Genomic DNA, 23,581 nt, shown 5'->3' with positions numbered 1-23,581 from the left:
TCAAGGAATTTTGAGAAAATATAAATACCTTTTTGAGCTAAAAGCCCTTTTCAAAATGCAAGTAGTGTTTGGTAAAGTGTATTTTAAAAACACATTTAAAAAGCAACTTTGACGAAAATATTGTTTGGTGAAAAATGAACTTCGTAAAATATTTTTTCTTTTTGAAAAAAGGGCGGCGGCGGGCGGCCCCCGGAGCCGGCAAGCAAAGGTGAAAAAATTAAAATAATAAAAAAATTAGTTGAATTCCAATTGCATTCCAAAGTACCTTCAGGTCCAAAACTTTGAGCCCAATTACACGCATTTACATTTGGCCAAAAGAGTTAAAAAAACCTAACACCATTATGGAAGACTTAGACCTCAATGCTCATTTGCAATGCTAAACCAAACAGGGCCCTTTATCGACCAATGAAAACATGGCATTTGAGGCTAAGAATTGAGAATCTCCATGGTTACTGTACTTCTTGTGCCGGCATGAACTTACATACGGGTAACGAGCATATGATCCGAGGATTTATTGCTTAGTTCGAACATTAAGTAACGCATTTGAGATTCTTACAGCAGCGCGTAGGGCAAACTGTTATGCCCATCGTTCGAATCGCGGGTGAAAGATTACCTCATAAAATAGGTTCTTACACCTACTTTTACAGTCGTCGTCTTACGTGTCCGATTCTTGGTCATTAGCGTACGTATTGTAAAAGCTGAAGTCAATGGTTTTCTCAAATTTTGTTTTTCCGGCCAGAATGGGAGCGTGAAACATGATTAGGAAAGTTTCAGCATCTCTTTGTGGGTGGGGGTGGTTGGAACGAAACAGAGTTTCAGATCTCAAATCAGCAGAAAAGGGTAATAAAAGGGAAGATGTGAAATCTGCGTTCGAGCAATTGACGAACGGTTCGTAGGGACACGGGGTATCAAACCAAGACATTGGCATTTCAGACAGCCATCACCATGCAGAGTAGAGTTGCTCGTGACAGTTGTTCTTGTCACGGAGAAGATCAGGACATTGCTCGTGGTCGATTAATGAGGCGCATGTGCGGACATTACAGCCCAGAAATTACAGCAGATGGAAGACAAAATTACAACATAAATTATCAAAATCAAATAACAAGCCTTTATATTGAATCAAATCGAATCATTCGTCTCTGAATTTCTGTAGTAGGGGAAAACTTTACTATTGAGACTACTGGCCGACTCCCCAAGTCTACGCTCTTGCTTTTCTCTTGTCGTCCAGAGCCTGAAAATTGGAAGACATTGGAAAGTCAGAGCAAATACACCGGATAAAAAAAGAAAGCATGCACAAGGAGCCATTTCACCCTTTGTTGAACAGCCGCGTTTCTGAAGAACTTAAAAGCTGTCGGTCATGTCATTAACCAAGAATATTACTAAGCAGCCTCTTTTCGACTGTGATAAATATCTCAAAGTTACACGACACAACCCTTCTCTTGGATATCATCCTTTTAAACTTGGTAGCCAATACTTGGGTGGAATAACTACTGTGTACTTGCGCATGCACGTGATTTCAATACATGAAGAATGGAAATTGGGTCTACGCCTCTCATTGACAATAAGCATAGAGAATAAGGAGGAGCCCAGAGCACTGGAACTTCCGTATACCAATAAGCATAATTCCACATCAAGCTTTACTTTAGAGCAAGTTGTCAAAATGACAAGCAGATCCAGGAAGGCATAAATAGAAATTTAATGCACATTTCACTGGAAAGAGCAGGATATTTTTTTTTTTTTTCGTTTCTTTTTTGGTCAGAACTAGAAAGAGCAGGATGGAAGGGCCCTAACAGTTGTTTGACAAGAAAAAATACCTTGCTTTGGAACATTCTCATAGTCACCACAAGAGTGTCACGTGTCCTACAAAAGTAACAGGAAAAACATCATTTCAAGAATTAGCAGTTCGATCTAGCTCTATCCAGTGCAAAGAAGAGAACAGAGGATAAATGCGTAATAGGAAAACTTCTGTTTAAAACATATAAACAGGCCAGATAACAAAAATCACAGGCCAATTGATATCGAAACTTTGGAGAGATAAGTTCACTTCTATAGGGAGAGGAATAAAACATGGTGGAGCTTTATCCAGAGAAACTCGATCATCAACATCTTGTCATGCGGTGTCCTGTGAATAATTACCGTTTACCATCCAGGATGAACACTTGAAAACATCGTTATATTGCATGGTTTGTGGCTCAAGGTCCAAAGCTTGTCAATAGGAAAAAGGGAAAAAAAGAAGAAGAAGAAGAAGAAGCCGCAGTTTATCATAATAGCTCAAGTTAGCATGGGCATTTAACAGGACACTTGCATCAGGAAAATATTAGTTTCTGCATATGATGTAGAAGGTTATCAAACGTAGCTATCACCAGGTGAAATATTGAGCATAGAGTCGATGCAAGCCATACGGGGGCTATTGTTAGTCCAAAAGCTGAAATGGTATGCTGGCTGTATTAGCAATGCAGTATCCTTGGCATAGAATAACAGGCATAAGTTACTCGCATCCTCTATTTATTCACACTTTATATGGGCTAATGGGGCCAAGAGTTCAATTTCTCGTATTTACCTTTGAGACTCTCACCAACAGAAGAAATGAATATTTAAAATGACAACTGTAAGAATGACTATCGAATTGTACATAGAAAATAAAGGCAAATGGTGACAATTAATGTGCACGTCAAAATATGTATTACCAGACATTGTATGTGTTTATAGGACAGGACGATCCGTCTGAACAAGTCAAAACAAACTGCGTTGAGAGCCCAGAGGGAACTTTTATCTGCAAGAATATTGCCATATAAATTCCTCTACTTGAAGTATAAACCAAAAATGGTGTCTTTCGTCAACTTCTATGCTAATGTGAAGTAATGCAGAGGAAAATTCTTTTGTGAAAGCAAATCAAAGCAGCTTGGGCATATCTTCACTGTATTAAGAAGCAGCACTTTTAAAGGGCAATGTATTTATCTAAGCAAGAAAGACTACTAAAAACCATCTGCAGCAACCATATTTCTGCAAAATCATCAATGATATTGAACTTTGAGTTCAATTACTATAACTTGTGCATGACTGAATGTTCGTCTAATGCATGTGGCATCCGATATCTGTCGAATTTTGAAGCACTTCACTTACAGACGACTGCCTTGAGAACTTCTCAGAAATTACTGCTGCTCCTGTTCTACTGATTTTGATCTCGTAGCCAGACCGTCCCAAAACCATGGCAGCTGGTTCCCAATTCTCAGAAGAGTCTACCTGCATATAGTTAAGATCACGGACTGTCACGTGCAGAACTTGCTGTTGAATAAACAACCCCCCGAATAAACAAAAGTGGCATTTAGAGTTTAATTTCAAACTGATTTAGCGATTAGGGAAGACAAAAATCAAAACTAATGATACTGGACATAGAAGAAAACAATTGAGTACCCTAGTGATTCCTACAAGAAAACCCTGGTCTGAGACCCCCACCATATTAAAAGAAAAAGAAAAGGGCAACCTGATTATCTCACTAAAAACTGGAGCTAATTATTGTTCATTCTAAAGATAATCAAAGTTAATAGCCAAAAATAATCACAGTTGAATGACCTCAGCCTTGTGAGATCATAGCTGTGATTCACTATGTAGAGATTTGGACCATCATAATATGATTGGGACATTGTAAGAGTTGCATGCTTCTAATGAAAAGAAACCAAAAAGCACCGAGTCAGGACCTTAGTAATAAAATCACCACCGCTACCTCTAATCTTATAACACCCCATCTTTGCTTGACACTAGTAGCACAAGAAGCAACGGTAGGCACCAATTATGTCAATTCCATTCCCCGCTGGAATTCTCCTGACCAATAGGTCATTCCCGATTATTTCGTGCCGCTGTAGATATTAAACCTAAAAGTTCATGCCAATCAAACTTCATCCCAATAGGCATGCAACTAACCAGTCCCAGCAACCTGCACCGCCTAACCTTATGAACCTTTGAAAATATTGGATCCTCATCTTTCATCAAGATTGTGAACCTCAATGTTCTTGATCATAATTTATGCCAGTAAGAAGGTAATAGTCTAGCTTTACCAATCAAAAACTAGGTCAGTAACTCAACTGGACCTGATACTGTATGTAATCTATTAAGTCCATTCCTATTCTCATAATCACCTTCACTTTCTTTGCCTTATTTATGATGAAGCCCACAAAATTGAAAAAAAAAAAAAAGAAAGAAAATTTAAAGAAGAGACGGATAGTGATTGAAATTATGACATTGTCACCAAGTTTTGGACCAAGAGGGGTTTAAAAGAGTGTTATACATAAGGTTGTAATTCTGCCCTTAGTAGAAGGTTATTCAATTTTACAGTTGTTTGCTTTTGGATAGCGCGTCATGTAATTCTCATGTCTGATTCTAGAGACAGCCTAGGTGTGCTTTAGGCATAATGCCTAAAATTTCAGCATAGGCATAACTAAAAGCATGTCCCTTTCAGAATTCAATCCAAATGAGGTTTACTATTTTGGGACTCATTCTCCTGAGGGTTTGGTATCAAAGCGACTGTACTATTACTATAGAACTTCCAACATGTTGGATGCTGATTTGGATACCAAGTTCGAAGTCTTGCAATAAAGTGAAGTTTAGTTACACTAGGAAAAAAAATTTACAAAAAGTTTGAGCCACTAAACAAGCTTTGCCTTGCCAACAGGGGTAGCTGCCAATTTAGATGCCATTCAAATTGGATTTAATGAGACGATCTATACACAAGACTTTATCAAACCGTGCAGACATGCGATGTGAGAGACTTTAACACTCCTTATCACGAGTAAACCGATTTAAGAATATCACGTGGACAATCATACACAGTAAATGCGGTGTGAACAACTGAAAGTTAGCTCCAATATCACATTGGAATTTTCAACCCAAAAGCTTAAGCTATTATCAAGGTTGTTGGATTGAAATTCTACTTAGGATCAATGGAGGTGGCAAAGGATCGGATCTAGGATTTGTAAGATCAACAAAATTAAAGCAACAATAAAAGAATCTTGCAGAGTCACATGAGATTTGCTCATTACGAACATTTTCTGATATTAATACTTAAAAAAGCGTGACATTAAAGCTTTTGCCATCTTTAAACTATTTAAAAAGAAATTGATTTTGTAACCTCAATATCACGATAAATGGCTTGCGAGGTTAAAATATATCAAAATTGGATCAGTGGGATCAGGTTCATCCTACCATTTTTTTTCCGCTTAAGATCGGGACCATGTTAATACCCTAGCAAATTGATATCCTACTTATGATCTGAACCTATCGACTATGGCTATAAGGTGAATTAGGGACTAATTTTTACGAAGACTAGTCAGAAGTAGATACATGTATATTTTCACAATTTGATCAAGCCACTCTTCTGTGAATATTAGTTAAAATGCTCAAGTATTAGAAGTAACCATCCCTGAGAATGAAGAACTTGGATCATCCGACATTGTTGGTAGCGAGGAAGAGATCATGAAAACTTTATGGATTCAGGCGCGACTCAAAGCAATAATGATATTTGCTTGTGGTATGGAGAAAGGTCTTATGACACAATCACATGAAGTTGGTGGCGAACTTCAACAAACCGATTTAGTTATATATTGAAGGATTCAACATACCAGTCTTAGTATTAGAATTCTTCTCCCAATCACTATTATAGTGTATGTTATTTAAGTGTGGTTAAATAAGTTGTTTACCTCTGTATTTAAGATTATTTCCCAGGTGCAAGGTTGTGTCTTTTATCATTATTCGAAACAAGTTGCCTTTGAAGTTCAATCTTAATGGGGGCTCACTATATTTGGACTCACAGTCCTACATAAAAACCACCTTCGATTTTCTGTTTCTCTAAAATTTTCTTTCTTTTCCTGCTTATAAAATTCTCTACATTGCTCCAGTTCAGCATATGTGAGTACACCAATTCGTCAAAAACAAGTTGGAGGCTTAAGTCAGCCAATTCTGCCCAGGACTTTACAAGCTCAGACAAGCAAGGGCAATGATTTGTGTCCAGCACATTTGAGAATCCTATATCTTCGACAAAACTTGCATTTTCACGCAAAATAATATTAACTAGGAAAAGGAAAACCAAGCTAATGACACCATGGTTTTCCCCTTTTTTTTTCTGAATAGAGAAGTTTGATGATATGCATAAGATCAATCTCCCTCCCATGGATGATCTAAGCAAAGGAGAGAGTGCATAGTTTAAAGTTCCTCCAGCAGTACTTTAAAAGAGCATTTCAATCCCTACTTTTTGCTATCGGCCTTAGTGTATCCTTTCAATAGTCACTTGGTCTAGGGGCAGGGCTAAGGACGGGAAGTTGGTTCAAAATCCCATGACCTCAACCACATAAGTGATATCACAGCAGGCAATAGTAGACTTGACATATTGGAGTAAAATACAGAAATCATAGCAACATTACAACAAAAGAGGTAACATTTATAGCAAAGCCAAACACAACTTACCAGCATTAGAATATTAAACATGGCCTGACCACTAGAAAGATATGTATCAATCTCCATTTGCATATCTGGGTCTGCAATGAGTAATCCGTAAGCAATGATAAAGCATTCACTTCAAGGGAAAATTGTTAAGCAAGCTAGAACACGCTAACTACGTTAATTATTCCCATATTCCATAGACTCTGTACTACTGATGCATTAGTCAACTAAACCAGTTAAAGATGCAATAATCACAAAAGAACAATCATTCATACAAGAAAGATTAGAAAACCTTGGTAGTCTGACACAAAAAGACAGACAAGAAAAGTCATAGAACAAGCATTACAAGTCACGCCTACACAGTCAAAGAAGAATCAGGGAACAGGTGCCCAGTTAATGATATCAGGTCCAATATACTTCTTTGACGGAGAAATATTTGCATGGCTGGTGTATAAATTTCTTAGAAGGCCCAGACAATCGGCCCATTTTCCATGAGGCCAAGTTGAACCTTGTGCCTAACATTAGTTGTGTCATGTCTTGAAAAAAATATAGGAAAGTACAAGTCCTCTGATCGTTCGGTGGAAAAAGGAAACAGAAAGCATTCCAGAAGAATAAGCACAAAAGGTTCTTCTTTCGATTTAGAGAATTTTACAGCAAAAAGTAACCATAGAGCTTCTGAAGATTGGAACTTGTCTAACCATTTTGTACACTATCTAAAATTTTCCCTTTTTTTAATTCTGGATGCTTTTACAGTCTTTCCTTTTCACGTTCAAGGGTTGCTGAACACCCAATATACAAGATCATTGTCATGGTCCCACTCATATCAATGTACAGATTGCTCACTTAATTGACCCTTCATATCTATCCGCTCATGGTCAAAGCAAGCAGAAAAGGATGAAATACTTTTGCTGGAGCCACTTTATGGACGTGTCAATAAAAGTACTGCACTTTCGAGTTTACGGGAGAGAGTCTTCGGTTCTAACCTAGAAACCAACCCAATAGGAACATCTTTGCAAACCCACGATGTACTTACCACATTGTATTTTATTCTGGTCATTAGCAAAAAGCCTCACAATGTCCCCCTGCATACAAGTTTAGCACAACGATTAGCACAATGCTTCTATCTAACGTACCATGAACTGACTAAGCAACACTTCTAACGAATCACTCGTCCAAATGAAGAAAAACTCTATAATACAAGGCAAGAAAAGGCTTTCAAACAGAAGCAGTATATGGAGACAAGGCAGTAGGTGCAACCAAGTCGTGGTATGTTACGTGCCATTGTAGCACAAATCCAAATCTTTATTACATTACAGTGGATGTGAACTTAAAGAGAGACACTACCTGAGGATGCTTCCAAAATTGAATCATCAATCAGACATCATGTATGGCAATCGATGAACTACTCAGTGACAACCCAATGAGTCTAAGAAGAGCAATGTAAAAACTGCACGTGGACAAGAGTGGAAGGTAGTTCGCAAAAACAACAGCAGACAAAGCAGATGCTGACTTTGGCTCCCTCTATTTTACAATGACGAGAAATTACGCCTACGGTAGATGAACCCAAAGACTACAGTAAGTGCTTTTCACTTATCTAACAATTCCAGCTACCTCAAGGACTACAAGAAGTTCTTTGATCCGTGACTTCTTCAAGTTACTTGTGAGCTCGACCCCAAATAGCATCTCTCATTGAGGATATTTGATAAACAATTAGCCTTACTTGGCGTGGAATTATGTCTCAAAGGAACAGAGTCTATAAAACCCAACAAGGGTTCAAAATGAAGAAACAGGGCCTGAAAGGCAGATCTTTCCTGTCTAAAAGATATTTAAGCAGATCTCAACGAGAGATCTTTAAGTAATCCAATGGCAACTTAAGGTACCATATTAAAACCCACCATCACATAGGCCCAAAATTGTCTCTTCAAGTAGAGAAGCAAGATATGACATTGCCCCATGGCAATTATATAGGCAACCACTGCAGTACCCCGTTATAATGGTCTCCCAGGTAAAAGTTCTTCTTTATTAGCCATTCTGAGGTTTCGATTAAGCATGCAGAGATTCTTACATGATCCTTGAGCTGATAGTAATTGATGCTTAAACTAGCAACCCATAGAGTGCTAGTCTTTATCTATACAAGTACTCCACGTACTTTAAAAACATGACCAATTCCTTGAAAGAGAGTGAATCAGGAAATGGAAAGTCCCTCCACATGATTAGCAACTTTCTGCCGCTGGCCAAGTAGAAACATACTAATGTATGAAATCACAGAGAATACTACAAAAAAAAAAAAGTATTTCACAGCCAAAATTATCTTCTATCATCTCTTGCTGATCCAAATTGTAGTGCATGATAGATCCTGTCAGTGTGAATATACATTCAGAGAAGGAGGGAGAATACCTGACGGCCTTGGTCATCCATTGGTATGCATTCAACAGCAATAAGCTTGTCAACGTCATCAGCAGTAACAACATATTCTGGATTTGTCGCGCCTGAGTCAGTAAGCCCAAAGAAAGTTAACACAAAAGCTCCACAGTGAATTGACAAATTTTTTGTGCATTGGCCACGAAATTTCCCACAAATGAAGACTTCATTATGCTAGTTACCTTCAATGTAATGCGTAGTACCATCAGGAAGATGACGGACCCACTGATTTTGACAATGTTAACAAGACAAACTTTAGCTTTCTGAACATGTATAGCAACCGAAAGAAAGTACATATACTAGAGTATCACCTGAAACATACAAAGAGAAGTTCCACGAACAGGATATCCACACCCGAGAAGTTGGTTCCCTGGTGTAGCTTCACCAATAATCTGAAAACCTTCTATACCTGGTCCCCCTGAATTGAACCAAGGCACGTGAAAATAAATCAGAACTCCTTTACTAGTTGTACCTATGAGAGTGTACGAACCTTGAGAAGCACTGGAAGCAACACTGTCGTCATTGTTAGGAGTTTGGGATACTGCCCCCATCATTGTTCTATCTGAAGACCTACAGGGAATTGGTCCAACAACTTGGATGTTACTTTAAAAAATATGTCGGTAACAAGAGAAATCTTGATGAAAGAGAAGATTTACTCCAAATAAAGATACTTAGGCCCTTACTTCTTTCTGTAACAACAAATGCTCTACGAAACTTCATTTTTTTTTTGGCCAAATACAAAAATTATTCAACTAAAGCATCAATGTCAATTATACACATTACACTAAATGCATGTTTAGGAAACAGATCAATGTCCTATAACTTACATTAGCATCATGCACCAAGCACAAACAATGCATGCTGATATAATTTTACAGCATCTAACTTAAATGAGCAAAGTTTGGCAGCAGTTGTAGAAGAAATTCTGGTGACAATTAAAAGGACGTAAAGAATAAAAGTTATAAGCCATAAGAAGCAGACATATGAAAATAAAAGCATAATTATACACTATGCAATCTGCTGCATATACTAACACCCTAGCAAAAAAAGTTGAGGGTGCTTTTACAGCCAATAAGAAGATGAAAAGAACAAAACTTGAACATCAAAGGCCTATACAACAATAAATAAAAGATGAAAACAATCAACCTATAAAGACCACGAATTGGTTTTCACAGGAACACTCAATAACGGTCAAAGTGAAACTCCGAGCTCCTCAAAATGCCACAGTTCTCCTATGGTCCATGTACCTTGTAGAAAAAAACTATAATCCTCCCATAATAGGCCTAGTGCATTGTCCAACATCAATATCTCTAATTCCCAGTAAAAACTGACATCTCTACACCAACTTCTTAAAATGGCAACAGGAAATAAAATCCGAAAAATGCCAACCTTTGTGTATCAAATGCGAACTCTGCTGCATTATCAGTACCCAGTTGCCGGCTCATCGGGTGATCATATGTTAAGTTCGGCATAGAGATAGGTTGATTGTAATGCATATACTTTGACAAATTGTTCGTTAGCTCCATAGCATCTCCATCTTTATATGCGTCTCGATCGGAAACACCCTGATGATAGTGCACAGAAGAGCGGGCATATAGCTTTCAGACATAAGATTACAGATTGTACTTGAAAAGGCATTATAATTGGACAGGTTACAAGTGGAATACATTCCGAAGTTACCATCGATCTTTGGGGAACTTGTCTTGTCGGCATGCCAGACCAATAATTGCCTCTAACATCTGAAGTATTCCCAGCATTGATTCCCCCCACATTTTCTGCTTCTCTGATTTTATCCTGTTTGAGATTTTCAAATCAGTACAAAGGTACCGAAACACACGTCTTCAGAAATTTTCTTAGGTCCAATAGCACATAGACAAACTATCAACAAGACAGACGATGAAATCCAATACGTATCTTAAACTCTAGCACTAATCTACAATTATATGTGCAAAAAATGGCAACTCTATATTACTTGTGAACATAACACTAAATAGACTGTAATACCGATAACTCATATATACAAGGAGGAAGTACTGCCAAGAGAAGAAGCTATCTGGCAGGAAAGCAGGACAGTCTTTTGTTTGCAAGTCATTTATTATTCCTTCTCGGTACTAGATACCTATGCAGTTATAGAACATGTCCATAAGCAATTTCAAAAGAAAGTCATATCAGAAGCAGTAAAATGCTTGTTTGAGCCCAAGGAGCGAAGTGTTGCCACAGTTTGAGGGTAAAAATCATTGTCTACAATGATAGCTAATTCCCTAATTTGAATAAGGAGGCCCTTAGATCCCTCCAATTAGTTTCACTGAATACGTAGGTGCATTGCCAGCAATTCTATATCTGCAATGGTAATCCAGAGAACATTAGTAAGAGATGGCTCGTTCATTCATATCAGTTCATTCCATGAGCTTATTGATTAGCTTTCAGGAGGATCTACACTCTACTCAGATTATAAAATATTGAGCTCATAATCACACACTTATGCTTGCTAAGGCTCCAAGAGAGAACCGATTCAAAGTATTATGCGATTTTATAGTAATATTAGATGTATTAATTTCCCATTTTACATCTTTTACAAATTGACCATAACATAAATCGTGTGAGTCAATGATCATGAACTCATGCTCTCTAAGCCCTCTCACAAGACAGAACCCCTTTGAAGTATGACCTGATTCTAAAACTTCAACGATTTTTTAAATTTAATTTTCTTTTACCATCTGACCATGACACATATTATGTGTTCTCATCATCATATGCTTATTATCCTCACAAGCAATTCAAGAAAAAGCCGCCGTTAAACTACCACATTACTAGCAAATTTGGAAAATCTTTTAGAAGCTTTAATCTTAATTTGAGGTTTGATTTAAATTTAATCGTAACATTTTGCTAGAGGAAGAGGACCCTCCAGCTTAGGAAGCAACACGTTTTACTTAAAGGGGAGAATGGAACATCATTAAAAAACGTCAAGCAAGGTGGAATCACAAAGTTAATCACTCTACTTTGCACATGAATGAAGCCAGGCTAACTAAGCAACCAGTGCTAAACAAGTCTGTATGACACATACAACCCAAATGCTTCATGGAACCAAAAAGTTTGATAAACAAGATTAACTGCTAGTTAATGTGATATTGTTTACAACATAACAATCACCAGTCTAACCATTTTAAGCACAGTTAACATTACAAATGGAAGTACATGATCAGAGTAAAGAAGCACACAGATACAACTAGAATCCTACGTCAGAAGAGAGAGGAAAGGAAGGATGTTGATGTAACAAAATAATACAATGTTTGCAGGATTACCTCTGAAGTTCTAATCTTCCACTTTAATTGATCGTGCAAACGCTGTGGACAATTAAAAAAGAAGAAAATGAAGAAATACAATAAGAACAGATACAAAAAAATAGGTTATTAACTAATAGATGAGAAACTTTCACTCAAATAATATTGATTCATGCAGTCCTAAAAGAAACTATCGCTTGGAGCCATGTAAAACTTTACAGTGTTGCCATTCCCTAACCAGATTGGAATCCATGGTTGGCACAGCCTTCCATTGCAAAATTAATACCATACATGCATAAATGCAGCATTTGCCAAGTAATTTTAGATTTTGGATTCCAATAGTACTAGATGACAATTTCAAATGCATACAAGCTTATCAAGGAGAAAAATGTTTCTACCTTGATGTACGTGGATATAACAGCGGCATTCAAGACTGGTGGCCATATGTCATATGGAGACAACAAACCAAGCATGGAAGACACAAACATGTATCTTTCATCCTCTGTCTCCTGGAGGAAAATCAAACTTGAAACTTATACGGCAAAAGAATTCTATTGAACACATTCATCTAAAGAGATTGAACAAAAGAAGGTTAAAAGCAGCACCTCAGTGAAAAATATGATGCTTCACCAAAAGCAAATGGCAAAGAGAGCAACATTATGATAAAATGCAAGCAAATCGCATATATTATGATATTCCAGTTGAATGGATGCTAAATAGACTTATCTGGTAGACAAATAATATATAAATAAAAGGACTACAAAAACAAGTACACAGGAAGTGCCGAAGTAAAGAAAGAACAAATGAGATAGCAAAGAGAGCAAACGCCATGATAAAATGCAAGCAAATAGCATGTATGATATTCCAGCGAAATGAACGCAAAATAGACTTATGTGGTAGATGAATAATAGAAGGACTACGAAACCAAGATAAGAAAGAACAAAAATGCGGAAACTACAAGATTTGACTGATATTCTTCGCGCTCAACCAACATAATCATCAACCATGGCTACCTTTGAAATTACTCTATTTATTACATCGCCTCCAAGCTTTTGTCAATGCAGCCATCCAATCAGATGCAAAATTCATCAAGTACCAAGCTTAGTGCATTTACCCATCCATATACACATCTAAAGACCAGTAAACCACTATCCAACCACGGGCGACCAACCAGTCAATACTATAGGTAGAGTTTCCGAATCTTAAATTTTCTGCTTCTTAAGCAATAAGATAAATGTCAACTATGCCATTAAGGATAAAAAAAAAATACAAGAAATATGTGATTATAGAATGCAACACCAGCTTGATAACCAATCCAAAGCAAGATTCCCTCAGTTTGCCCTGTTTGGCTCGTATGAATAAGTTGGCAGTTCTCTGATTGGAGCATTAACTAGACGAAACGTTTCATTGTACTTTGGTCCTTCTACTAGGACCAATCAATCATTCATCCCCATGAATCACTCCCAACCCTGTAACGGTGAAGCATCCTCGCTCATAGATTCTAGGCTCAGCAGTATTTCTTAATAGCTATCACATGGATGATGGACTGAATTACTAAGGGACAATTAGTCTTGACTTTTAATAAGTAGGCAAGTCTATGATACATACCTCAGAAACAATCTTTTAGCAGAACCTCATGAAGCTTTCATTTATTGAGCTTGCTGATTAGAGAGCTAGTTTTCGAATGTAAACTGCCCCAAAAATATAAAATGGCAACAATGCTTGCAGAAGCGTGAAGATTCTTTCAGCTTAGAGGTCCTAAGAAGCCTATGAACATCTAGAAAGTGACAAGGGTACCTCATTCATTTTTTCCCAACTCAATGAAAGTATTGTATGGTTGCCAAGGTTTTTAAGCTTATTTTGACATACTGACGAACAAGATGGTCATTTCAGAACATCACAGGCAATCATAGCACTATTCTTCTGTATCAATGTATACCCAAGCTAATACGAGCCTTGGCTCCACCAAAATTATTAAAACCCACAGCACGTAAGTTAACTAAACTTTCATCCCGATTTTCCAGTTACCCTATTTAGCTAGTAATGTCATACAGAATTAAATTCAACTCCGCTTGTCAGTCAGAATTTTGAAGAATTTCGATAAGGACCCAAACCCCTGCATGAACCTTGACGGTCTCATATAGAAACAAGTTCTGACCACATTTTAGAGGAAAAGGAAAAGCAACAATAATAACCAGGGCATTAGGAGCTGTCTGAGGATACGGAACTGCAGTATACCTTCAGATCATGAGCCAATTTTAGATTTTGTTCCAGATCACCTTTCCTATGAGCCAGTTCATTTGAGGCATAGGCAGTGGCTTCATTTTGCTTTTCATCAATTGCCTATAAAACCAAACAGAATCGTGTCAGCACTCAGAAAGAACCTCATGATATTACTTACTGAGCTCTATTCTGATGCATATCATGCAACAGGAGAAAGACAGACCAGTCTTAAGTCCGCAAATTTCTTCTCTAATGCATATTTTTCACTCAAGAGCTTCATTTCCTGATACCAAAAGGACCACATCATGGCAAGTTAGAGATAGTAGAGAAGACTGCAAGATTAACGATCAATAAATAGGCTTCTGACAGAAATATGCAGTATACATTCACGTAAGCCGAAGCAATTTGTTCGCGGAGAGTCTGGATCTCACTTTCTTGTGCCCTAGCTCGGGCATAAAGTTCCTACTTTGAAAACAAAGATTAAAAGGGCGAGGTTAACTAAAAATTCTATACTAGATGCAAAAGTTCAGGAAAAGAAATGGTCACAAAACAGTGATACCATAGTCTCTGGGTCGTGTGAATGATCAATCTTGCCATCTCCATTGGGAATCCTTTCGTAGGAATGTCTTTCAAGGCCACCTCTATGGAAAAGTAAAGGAAAAGAAAATTGCATACTTCAAGTTAGTTAATAGTTAAATGTGCATCTCATGGTATCATTAACTGAAGTTACAGCAGAACAGAAAAGAAAGGTTATAGATGATTTTATGCATCTGAAAAGAAAATCATTATGCAATAAGGTTGCAGAAAACACTACTTCTGACTAAGAATAACAACCTGCTTAAAGCACCAGATTGTTGGCTGCCAAGACCGTCGCCACTAAGCCCATTTCTTGAGCTTCTACTGGCAGACATCACACTGCTGGTTCTTTATCCTCTTCAACATAAATCATGCCAGCCTGACAGCTAAAAGCTTTCATCGTTAACAATCCTAATCTGCATCTTAGAGCATTGTAATTTTCACCCTCTATGTTGCTTCTCAGGATTTGGTCAACTTTCTTTGTATAGTTGATGGGAGCTCCAAAATGGTGTCAGAAGCTATCTACAAGAAAAAAGAAGGCCTACAATCAGCATCAAAGTCAAAACACACATCTGAATCTAACTACAAATGACAACCAGAGAGAGTGCGTATCGATTTTCAGTTGCTGAACAAATTAACAGATAAGCAATCTTCTTATGCAGTCCACGTTTCACTCAAGCCACATAGGCATGATATCAATAATATGTCAATTTCATACTCAAGTGGTCATCTTCTACAGTCATAAAAGGACCCTATAATTGGACTGTAACACCAAGAACCATTACTCATGAAACAAAAGGCAAGAATAAAAGGTATAGGCAGCTAAAAGAAAAGTAAGCATGTGATTAAGCAAGTTTGCAACACCAAACAAAGGCTTTTCGCACAAATTGGGATAGGCTACACAAAGAACAAGTAGGATAATAAAGAAAAAAAATCCAAATTTAGAAAAGAAAGATATCGACCGCAGTCTAATTATTCACATTCCAGTCATCACCGGTAAAAGTAACAGCATACAAGTTTTAGCTGTTAATAACAAAGTCAATAACATAAATAGAGAACATGCAAACCAACGCTCCAGTTCCTCCAAAAAACATGACAGGCCAGGTCATGGATTACCTAAAAATAGAACTTTCCAATCCGAGACAAACCATGCAATAACCGCACGTACTGTCATTCACTGGTGCATAATTAGTTTAAGAACCCGGCGACTCAAGCAGGAAGGAAAACGTCCACAACTGCTTCAAAAGTTCACACGTACATCGCGCAGTACAAAACACGAGAACATACGCGAAGTAATTCAGCTAGCGACTGAGCTCAAGCAGCCCGCGCAATGCTCCAGCTCCGCCGCCGGTAGAGAAAGCCAGCGATTCTTCCAACTTTCTCCGACTCGTTTGAGCTATTTTCTCAGCAAACCAAACAGCACACCACAATTAGCAACACTCACGCCGATCACGCTACCAACCAAAATAAAAAATGAAAAAAAAATGACGCCACTCAAAAGCGGGCCAGAGCTCCACAAACCAGATCGAGCATACGACAATTACCGGCGCCCAACAAAAGCAGTTCCTCCGCCAGAAGCTCGCGAATTCTCAGCCAATCGATCGATCGGAGCCGTCGATGAGAGCGACGGGGAGAGCACGCAATGGGACGCCCTTGTGTGGAAGCGAGACTTTCCCGCGGTGGCCTCCTGCGGTCGTTGGAGGTTTCATACGGAGGAAGAAGAAGACCAAGACGAAGAAAGTCAAAGGAGGTGTGGAAACGGGGAGGAGAGTCTCTGCGCTCCCGTTAAGAAACTGGATTGCAGTGGAAAGGGAGAGATTCGAACGAAAACGACGTTTGTTCTCGTTCGCTCAAGTGGCCTCGCAACGAACCTTCGGTCTACTTCCGACGTCGGATCGACGCTTCACCCCTCAATCCGGTCGTTTTTTATCGAAACGGCAGGAATACGCCGAGCGGATTCTTTCCTTGAGATAGATGTATTAACTGAAAATGAAGGCGGCTTGCCGTGCAACTAGTTTAATTAGAGAGAATATATCTTTGACCCAAATAATTTTTTTTTAAGAGACATAAATTAATTGGAGTGTGGAAGGAAGGTGTTGTTTAATTAAAGGGATTATATCTTTGACCCAAATAATTTTTTTTTAAGAGACATAAATTAATTGGAGTGTGGAAGGAAGGTGTTGTTTAATTAAAGGGATTATATCTTTGACCGAAACAAAAAATTTGAATAGATATAAATTAATTGTGGTGTGGAAGGAAGGTGATGGGCCCTACGTGGAAATAGGTGTTTTGATATTTTGGAGCGTCCGACTAATGTGATCCGATCGCAAAGTTTCTCTTCTCATTAGAAAGATACAAGAGCCCGAAAGCTCTTAAAAGTCATCTCGATTAAGACCATGGATAAAAAAGTCGTCCCGCTTGACGATGGACTCAAAAGGAGCCCCCGGAGTAGGTGCTCGGCCCGAAATTTGAGTTGATTTTGGATTAAAGATGCATTTGGTTGAGTGAAAGTGCTTTTCGAAAGTTAATTTTCGGGACTTTCACCTCTTTAGTTCTCCCCAAAATATGACATGGTCAAAACAAAATATTTTCTGGTTAACGAAAAATTTATGCTTAAAATTGTAAAAGTAAATTTCAAAATCGAAAAAGGTGAAATTTTTTTTCGAAATTGCTCATATCATTCTTCTTAATATTTTATTTATCGTTTAGTATTTATTTTGTTTTTTTATTTCTTTTTTTCCTTTACCCTTCATGGGTCGCTAGGCCTCGACAACGGTTGGTGACCGACCACAGATGCGGCTGGCTCGTGGCCGCCACCAACTAGCCATGATAGAGGAAGAAAGAAAGAAGCAAACAAAAGAAAAAAAATCAATAATAATACAATTGTTTAAAAATTTATTTATTTTTTTTGCAAATCTCTGAGATTGAAATCATTTTTCAAATAAAGTTATATTAAAAAAATATTTTTGGTTGCACATCACAAAACAAAAAACAAAAAACAAAAAAAAATAATTATTTTTTTGAAAAATGATTTCTTGAAAAATATTTTTCTTCTAACGTAAAGCTTTTCCCCAAACAAACGCATCCCAAGACTACATAAGATTCAGATTGAAATTTCTTCGTTCTCTTTTGCAAAGCTAGCTTTCGAATTCTTCATCAGTTCGGGCTATTTATGTTTCTACGTTCGTTAATTATCTCGAAACAAACTATCTTTTTGCCGACAATATTAAATTAATGGGTAAACCCCAACTTTTGACTAGAAAGACAAAAACCATGAAAAACAGTAAATGCAAAATCGTACTAGCGTCCTAATTCTAGAAGCCTAGACTTTTCTAGAAGACTAGACTTTTCTTCATACCTATATAGGCTAGTAAAATTAAGTACGGAAAGATATGTTTCTGTTCGCGAGTTACACGTGTCTTCCGACCATTAAAGTCAACCTATTTCCAAGTCTACTCTCTTCGCCGCCGATTGAGGGTGAATTTTTTCGTGGCTTTTTCCTCTTTTTACGCACGTTTTTGCCGAGCTCATGTTCTTACTTCTTACGGTTGTATTGTTCGTTTTCCAATAGGAAAGATGATTTCTTCATGCTAAGTTTGTTACTTTGGATGCATTTTTGCACCTCAAAAGATTTGGGACAAATTAATTAGTTGGTAGAGGCGACCACACACTCCCCACGTGACATGACATGACATGACATTGTTGAAAGATAGGAAAAATTATTTTAAAAAATTAAATCTATTGTAATAGTATCAATTCCATCATGAACTTTTCTTTATTTTTTGCCAATTTAGCCCTAAATATTTTATATTTATGTTGATTCAGTCCATTTGACTAATTTTGACCGGTTGGCGCCGACGTGATGATTTTAAATAATATTTTTTTCATTTTTTTTATTCTCCCTCTTCCTCCCATCGGGGCGTCGGTTGCCAGATAGAGACACCTCGCTAGCTATTGGCGAGGCTCGGTTGCCCTTGTCGTCGCTAGGCAAGCTCGGTTGACCTTGCCCTCACCTCTAGCCGGTTCTTCATTCGATGATCAACGGGAAGAAGAAGGAGAAGGAAAAAAAAAGAAGAAAGAAAATAAAAAATAAATAAATAAATTTGAATGAATAGATAAAATTGAAAAGTTTAAGATCGAATCGACATCCGTGCAATAAGTCTATGACTAGCTGGGTAATTTTCCCCAAAGTAAGCATTCTGAAAGTGGAATGAGCAATGAGGTGGGATGAGTGTCTTATGTGTTCTACTTAGAAGTGAGCGGTTTCAGGTTCCAATGAGATTCTACCTAGAACTTGGAACCTACCCGCGAGTAGAGGTTTCTTATTTTTCAAAACCTACAACCTATCTTATGTATCCCGAAATCCGGAACCTATTCTCTCACGAGTTTTAGGATGCCCGAGAACATGCAATTTTACTAAGTCCACTTAAGAAAAGCAGCTCCAACATCCACATAATCATTTTTAATCGGAGAGAGTGATTATCAGTTGATAAAAAAAAGCCAATGCATTACCAAAGTACAAGATTGTGAATTATAAAACAAGAGATTCGAAGAATTCAAAGTATTTGCAATATACCAGCATGCCACGTGTACGGTTTCTTTTTGAAATTATCTCGAATCTCTTCCCCATTTGAGTACAACACAATCAAGCTCAAGTTTTCAATTTTTTTTAGCTTGCTCTTGTAAACTTCTCTCACGTTTAGCTTGGGCTTTTTTTTTCTCCACCAACTCTAGAGCAATTGGCTCCCTCTCCGGTTTAGTCTGTTAAAGAAGTTTGAGTGATTTCAAGATCACATTTCCAATTTCTATGACACATATACAACATAAGTAGTAACATTCCTAATTTTTATGACACATATAAAAAGTGTCGGTTCCTGTTCCGATTCCGATTACGATTCCGGTTCCGGTTCGGTTCGATAGCGAACCAGGAATCGGATCCTATTTCACTCGAACTTGGAACTATCCTCACCCCTAGTTCTACTTGTTGAGGAATGGAATGAAGTCCAAAGAAGTAACTAGGAACCATCACCTGAAGGATCTCACCGAGAGAGGAAGCCCGAAACAACCGGAAGGAGGGACGCTGTTGCGATTAAGGTTCTCCCCACACTTGTAAATTTAGTGAGCGAGCCATGTGACCATCGAATGATCAATGTTGACACACATGTTTCAATATTCCACATCGCTTGTTCCTATTAGAAGGTCAGGTAGTAATGGAGCAAAGAGGGTGGCGAAAAGTTATTGTAGGATAAGTGCAATATAAGTGTCATAATTTTCATGCGGCACTTACTTGAATATCATTTTTTTTATTACTTAAGCACAACAGATTCTAAAAAAACATTTACTTGGGTGTCATAACTTTCAATCGATCACTTAGTATAAAAAAAAATTTAAATATGTTCATCCAAGTACTGAAAATTCGATATTATATAGTACTTATAGTGAACGTTTTAAAAAGTTATAGCGCTCAAGTAATCGATTAAAAAGTTATATGGCACTCTAGTGATTAAAAAAAAAAGTTATGAGTGCCATACACAAATTATGATATAAAAATGCGAGTGTCGTACGAAAGTTATAGCACTTGTGTTTTGATAATTTTTTGCTAAGTTAATCTCTCTCTAACATAAACATCTCCCTTCTTTTGTCCATGTGGATTTGTGGTTTGCATGCTTTGCTCCAAGTTGTGTGGTTTTATATATTTGCACATTGAAAAATCATGCGGTATAAAACTTCACATGGTAAGGTCGGTGGCCATGGGTTGACCCGATAAAAACAAGTGCAATAATCTATGTATTATTTCGTACGTAGACGCAGCCATCTTAAGGATGTATGGTCCAGGATGGAACATAACTCTTGTATAATAACACAAATCACGCATGCAATTGAGAGAGATCGTTAACTAATCCGAAAATGATACACGATCCCAAGATCACCCCTTGAATATCTTTTAATAAAAAATGAAATGTCATGCAGGTCTTTTTTTCCCAGCAACCAGAATATTATTCTACTTAAATTGCCGCAAAGTGCAATGGTGCCAATTCAGTCTTAATTTTTTTTTTGCCAATTCAGTCCTAACTCTTTTGCAATTGTGCCAATTAATCCGTCCGGCAAGTTTTGGCCCGCCGACATAATATTTTAATATTTTTTTTAATTTGTTCTTATTACCAAGCCAATCCTTCAAATGAGTAAGTGCTTTGGAATCCTGTCATGAGTCACAGCGAGGAAGAAAAATGATTCCTCGATGATAGTTCACATGACTACCTCACCTAATTAGTTATAAACTTATTATATTGTATGGATGTTAGTTCACTTATAAATGTTTTGATTTGGACAATGTAATCCTAAAAATTTGCGCGAGATTTTGATATAGTCCTTTCAATCATTTTTTATTATGAATCGCTGACGTGTCGATCTAGTCACCACCGGTCGTCATACGTGGCATATCGCAATTCCGATGAAAATTGACTCGGAGGACTATATTGAGATTTCGCTTCAAGATTTATGGCTTAAAATAAAATTGAAAAATTTGTAATCGAATTGGCATCCATACAATAAATTTAGGATTAATTAGGTAATTTCTCCCAAAGTCATCATTATGAACGTTCAATGGGTAAGAGGCAACATGAGTGCCTTATGTGTTTTACTTGTTGAGGAATGGAACGAGGTGCAAAGAAGTAACACGAAACCATCAGCCGAAAGGTCTCACCGACGAAAGGAAACCCGAAAGAACCGGGAGGAAGGACGCCACAGCACTTAGGGTTCTCCCACCTGTAAATTCATTGAGCGAGCCATGCGATGATCTGACGATCAATGTCGATACACACGTTCTGATATTCCGCATCGCTTGTTCATTCGAGATGGCGAAGTGGTAATGGAGCGTGGAGGGTGACGATAAATAAAAGTTATTTTTGGATAATTACGTTGACACTTTTGTGCGGTGATTACTTGAGTGTTATAATTTTTTCCGATCATTTAAGGATCATAAATTCTAAAAAAAATGTTCACTTGAGTGCCATAATTTTCAATCAATTACTTAGGACGCGCATTACAACAATTCTATTTTCCTGTCTTTTTATTTTTCTATTTTGGGGAACAAGTTTGGAACATAAATTCATATGATAGCACAATTTCATTTTTCAATTTTTGGGATAAATTTTTGGCCTAGGAATAGGTTTTGAATAGAAATAAGAAGTAGAAATTTTCTATTACTTCCTATTTACGTAAAAGAAATACAAATAAGAATTCTTCTCATTGCTTATCCTTCTCTCTCTCTCTCTCTCTCATTCCCGCCGTCGGTCATCATCCGCCAACCATTGGTCTCGGTCCTTGATTGCCGTCCGCCATTCACCAGCCTCTTTGGTCGCCATCCAATGATTACCTCTCTTGTGTCCCTATCGTCACCTGACGTTCGTCATCCGCCGGTTGTCGGCCTCCAATCCACGACTCTTGTTCCCCATCGCCGGCTATCGGTGTCCATTCATTTGTAAATCACGATCTTCCTTAGTAAAAATCTCCAATTCCATCTTGACTTGCTCGCTACTTCAAGGACTCAGAATCGCTCACAATCCTTTAGCGACAATTACCCCCGAGTCGATGGATCTTTCTTAACTTGGATTTCATCTCCATTTCATATCTCGAGTCGATCGATGGGCACCACGTGAATCTCCATTCAAACTTCGTCCATTGGGAACTCACGGCCTGTGAGATATTCCATCGATGAGCTTAGTAAGTCGAGTATATTGTGACGACTAGAGTTGTTAAACAGGTGGATCAAGTTGGGTGTGGATTAGGGTGGGTTGAATATGATCCGACCTATATTGACCTATTTAACTAGTTTTGACTCATTTTTACGTAGTATAATTTTAATGACCCATACCCGACTCGACCCTTATTACCTTTTTTTTAAGATAAAAAACCTATATTAATTAAACACTTCTATATTTAATTAAATCATGGAATATTTATTTCTTTAATTTGATAAGAAAAATGATATTGCTAAAGCATTTTTAAGCAATAAAAATTTAATGAGTTATTATTTTTATTTTTTTCTAAAAAATGATAACAATTATTAAATTTTTTAGAATTTGTTTTATTAAAAAGTAATAAAAATTTATTACCTTACAAAAAAAAAGTAATAAAAATTTAATTTTATTATTAAAAATTTATTAATTTTTTTTATCTTTTTCATTTTTATTTTATTTTCCTTTTTCTTCTGAGGCAGCGGCGGTCTGCGGGCCATGATGGTTGCCAACGGTCGTCAATTGATGGCGGCATTAACCGTTTTTGTATTTTTCAATTTTATTTTTAATTTTTGTTTCTTTCTTTTACTTATTAAAAAAAATATTAGATTGATAAATTTTTAAGTCAATAGAATTGTAAATGGGTTGGGCTTCTCTAGCTAAACTCATTTACAACTTACATATAATTAGGTTAACCCATTAACAATCCATTTTGTATAATTTGACTGACCCATATTTGATCATGTATGGATATTTTTGAGAACGAAAAAAACATTTTTGGTTTATAAGTGATAAAAATAATTATTTTTAATTTATTTAAATTATTTTATTTTTCGCGAAATAATCTATTGACTTAGGATTAAAAAAAATTTTGGTCGGATATTGGATCAAAATTGATACGGGATAGAAGCG

General features: G+C 37.2%; 1 protein-coding gene across 14 annotated transcripts; it reads right to left on the bottom strand.

Annotated features, from left to right (window-relative positions):
• Positions 1–977: 977 nt before the first annotated feature.
• On the bottom strand, positions 978–16,385 carry LOC115757137. Of its 14 annotated transcripts, none has more exons than XM_048275912.1 (22): positions 16,192–16,385; positions 16,050–16,100; positions 15,192–15,455; positions 14,917–15,007; positions 14,742–14,819; positions 14,581–14,640; positions 14,373–14,477; positions 12,533–12,643; positions 12,156–12,197; positions 10,534–10,647; positions 10,243–10,418; positions 9,344–9,423; positions 9,165–9,271; positions 9,036–9,078; positions 8,830–8,921; positions 7,466–7,514; positions 6,457–6,527; positions 3,124–3,243; positions 2,688–2,773; positions 1,778–1,860; positions 1,642–1,726; positions 1,279–1,551 (listed from the first exon to the last, which is right to left on the bottom strand). In XM_048275912.1, the coding sequence occupies exons 3-21, from the start codon at positions 15,266–15,268 to the stop codon at positions 1,656–1,658; spliced, it is 1,656 nt and encodes a 551-aa protein (XP_048131869.1). In that variant the 5' UTR covers positions 15,269–15,455; positions 16,050–16,100; positions 16,192–16,385; the 3' UTR covers positions 1,279–1,551; positions 1,642–1,655. The 14 variants fall into 14 exon arrangements, with proteins under 14 accessions (XP_048131879.1, XP_048131878.1, XP_048131869.1 ...); XM_048275919.1 differs by having other exon boundaries at positions 15,192–15,319; XM_048275920.1 differs by having other exon boundaries at positions 15,192–15,312.
• Positions 16,386–23,581: the final 7,196 nt, after the last annotated feature.

Source organism: Rhodamnia argentea, chromosome 3, assembly GCF_020921035.1.
Source record: "Rhodamnia argentea isolate NSW1041297 chromosome 3, ASM2092103v1, whole genome shotgun sequence".
Classification (NCBI taxonomy): Eukaryota; Viridiplantae; Streptophyta; class Magnoliopsida; order Myrtales; family Myrtaceae; genus Rhodamnia; species Rhodamnia argentea.
Note: the sequence above shows the minus strand (reverse complement) of the source record. Positions and strands in the feature narration are given on the sequence as shown.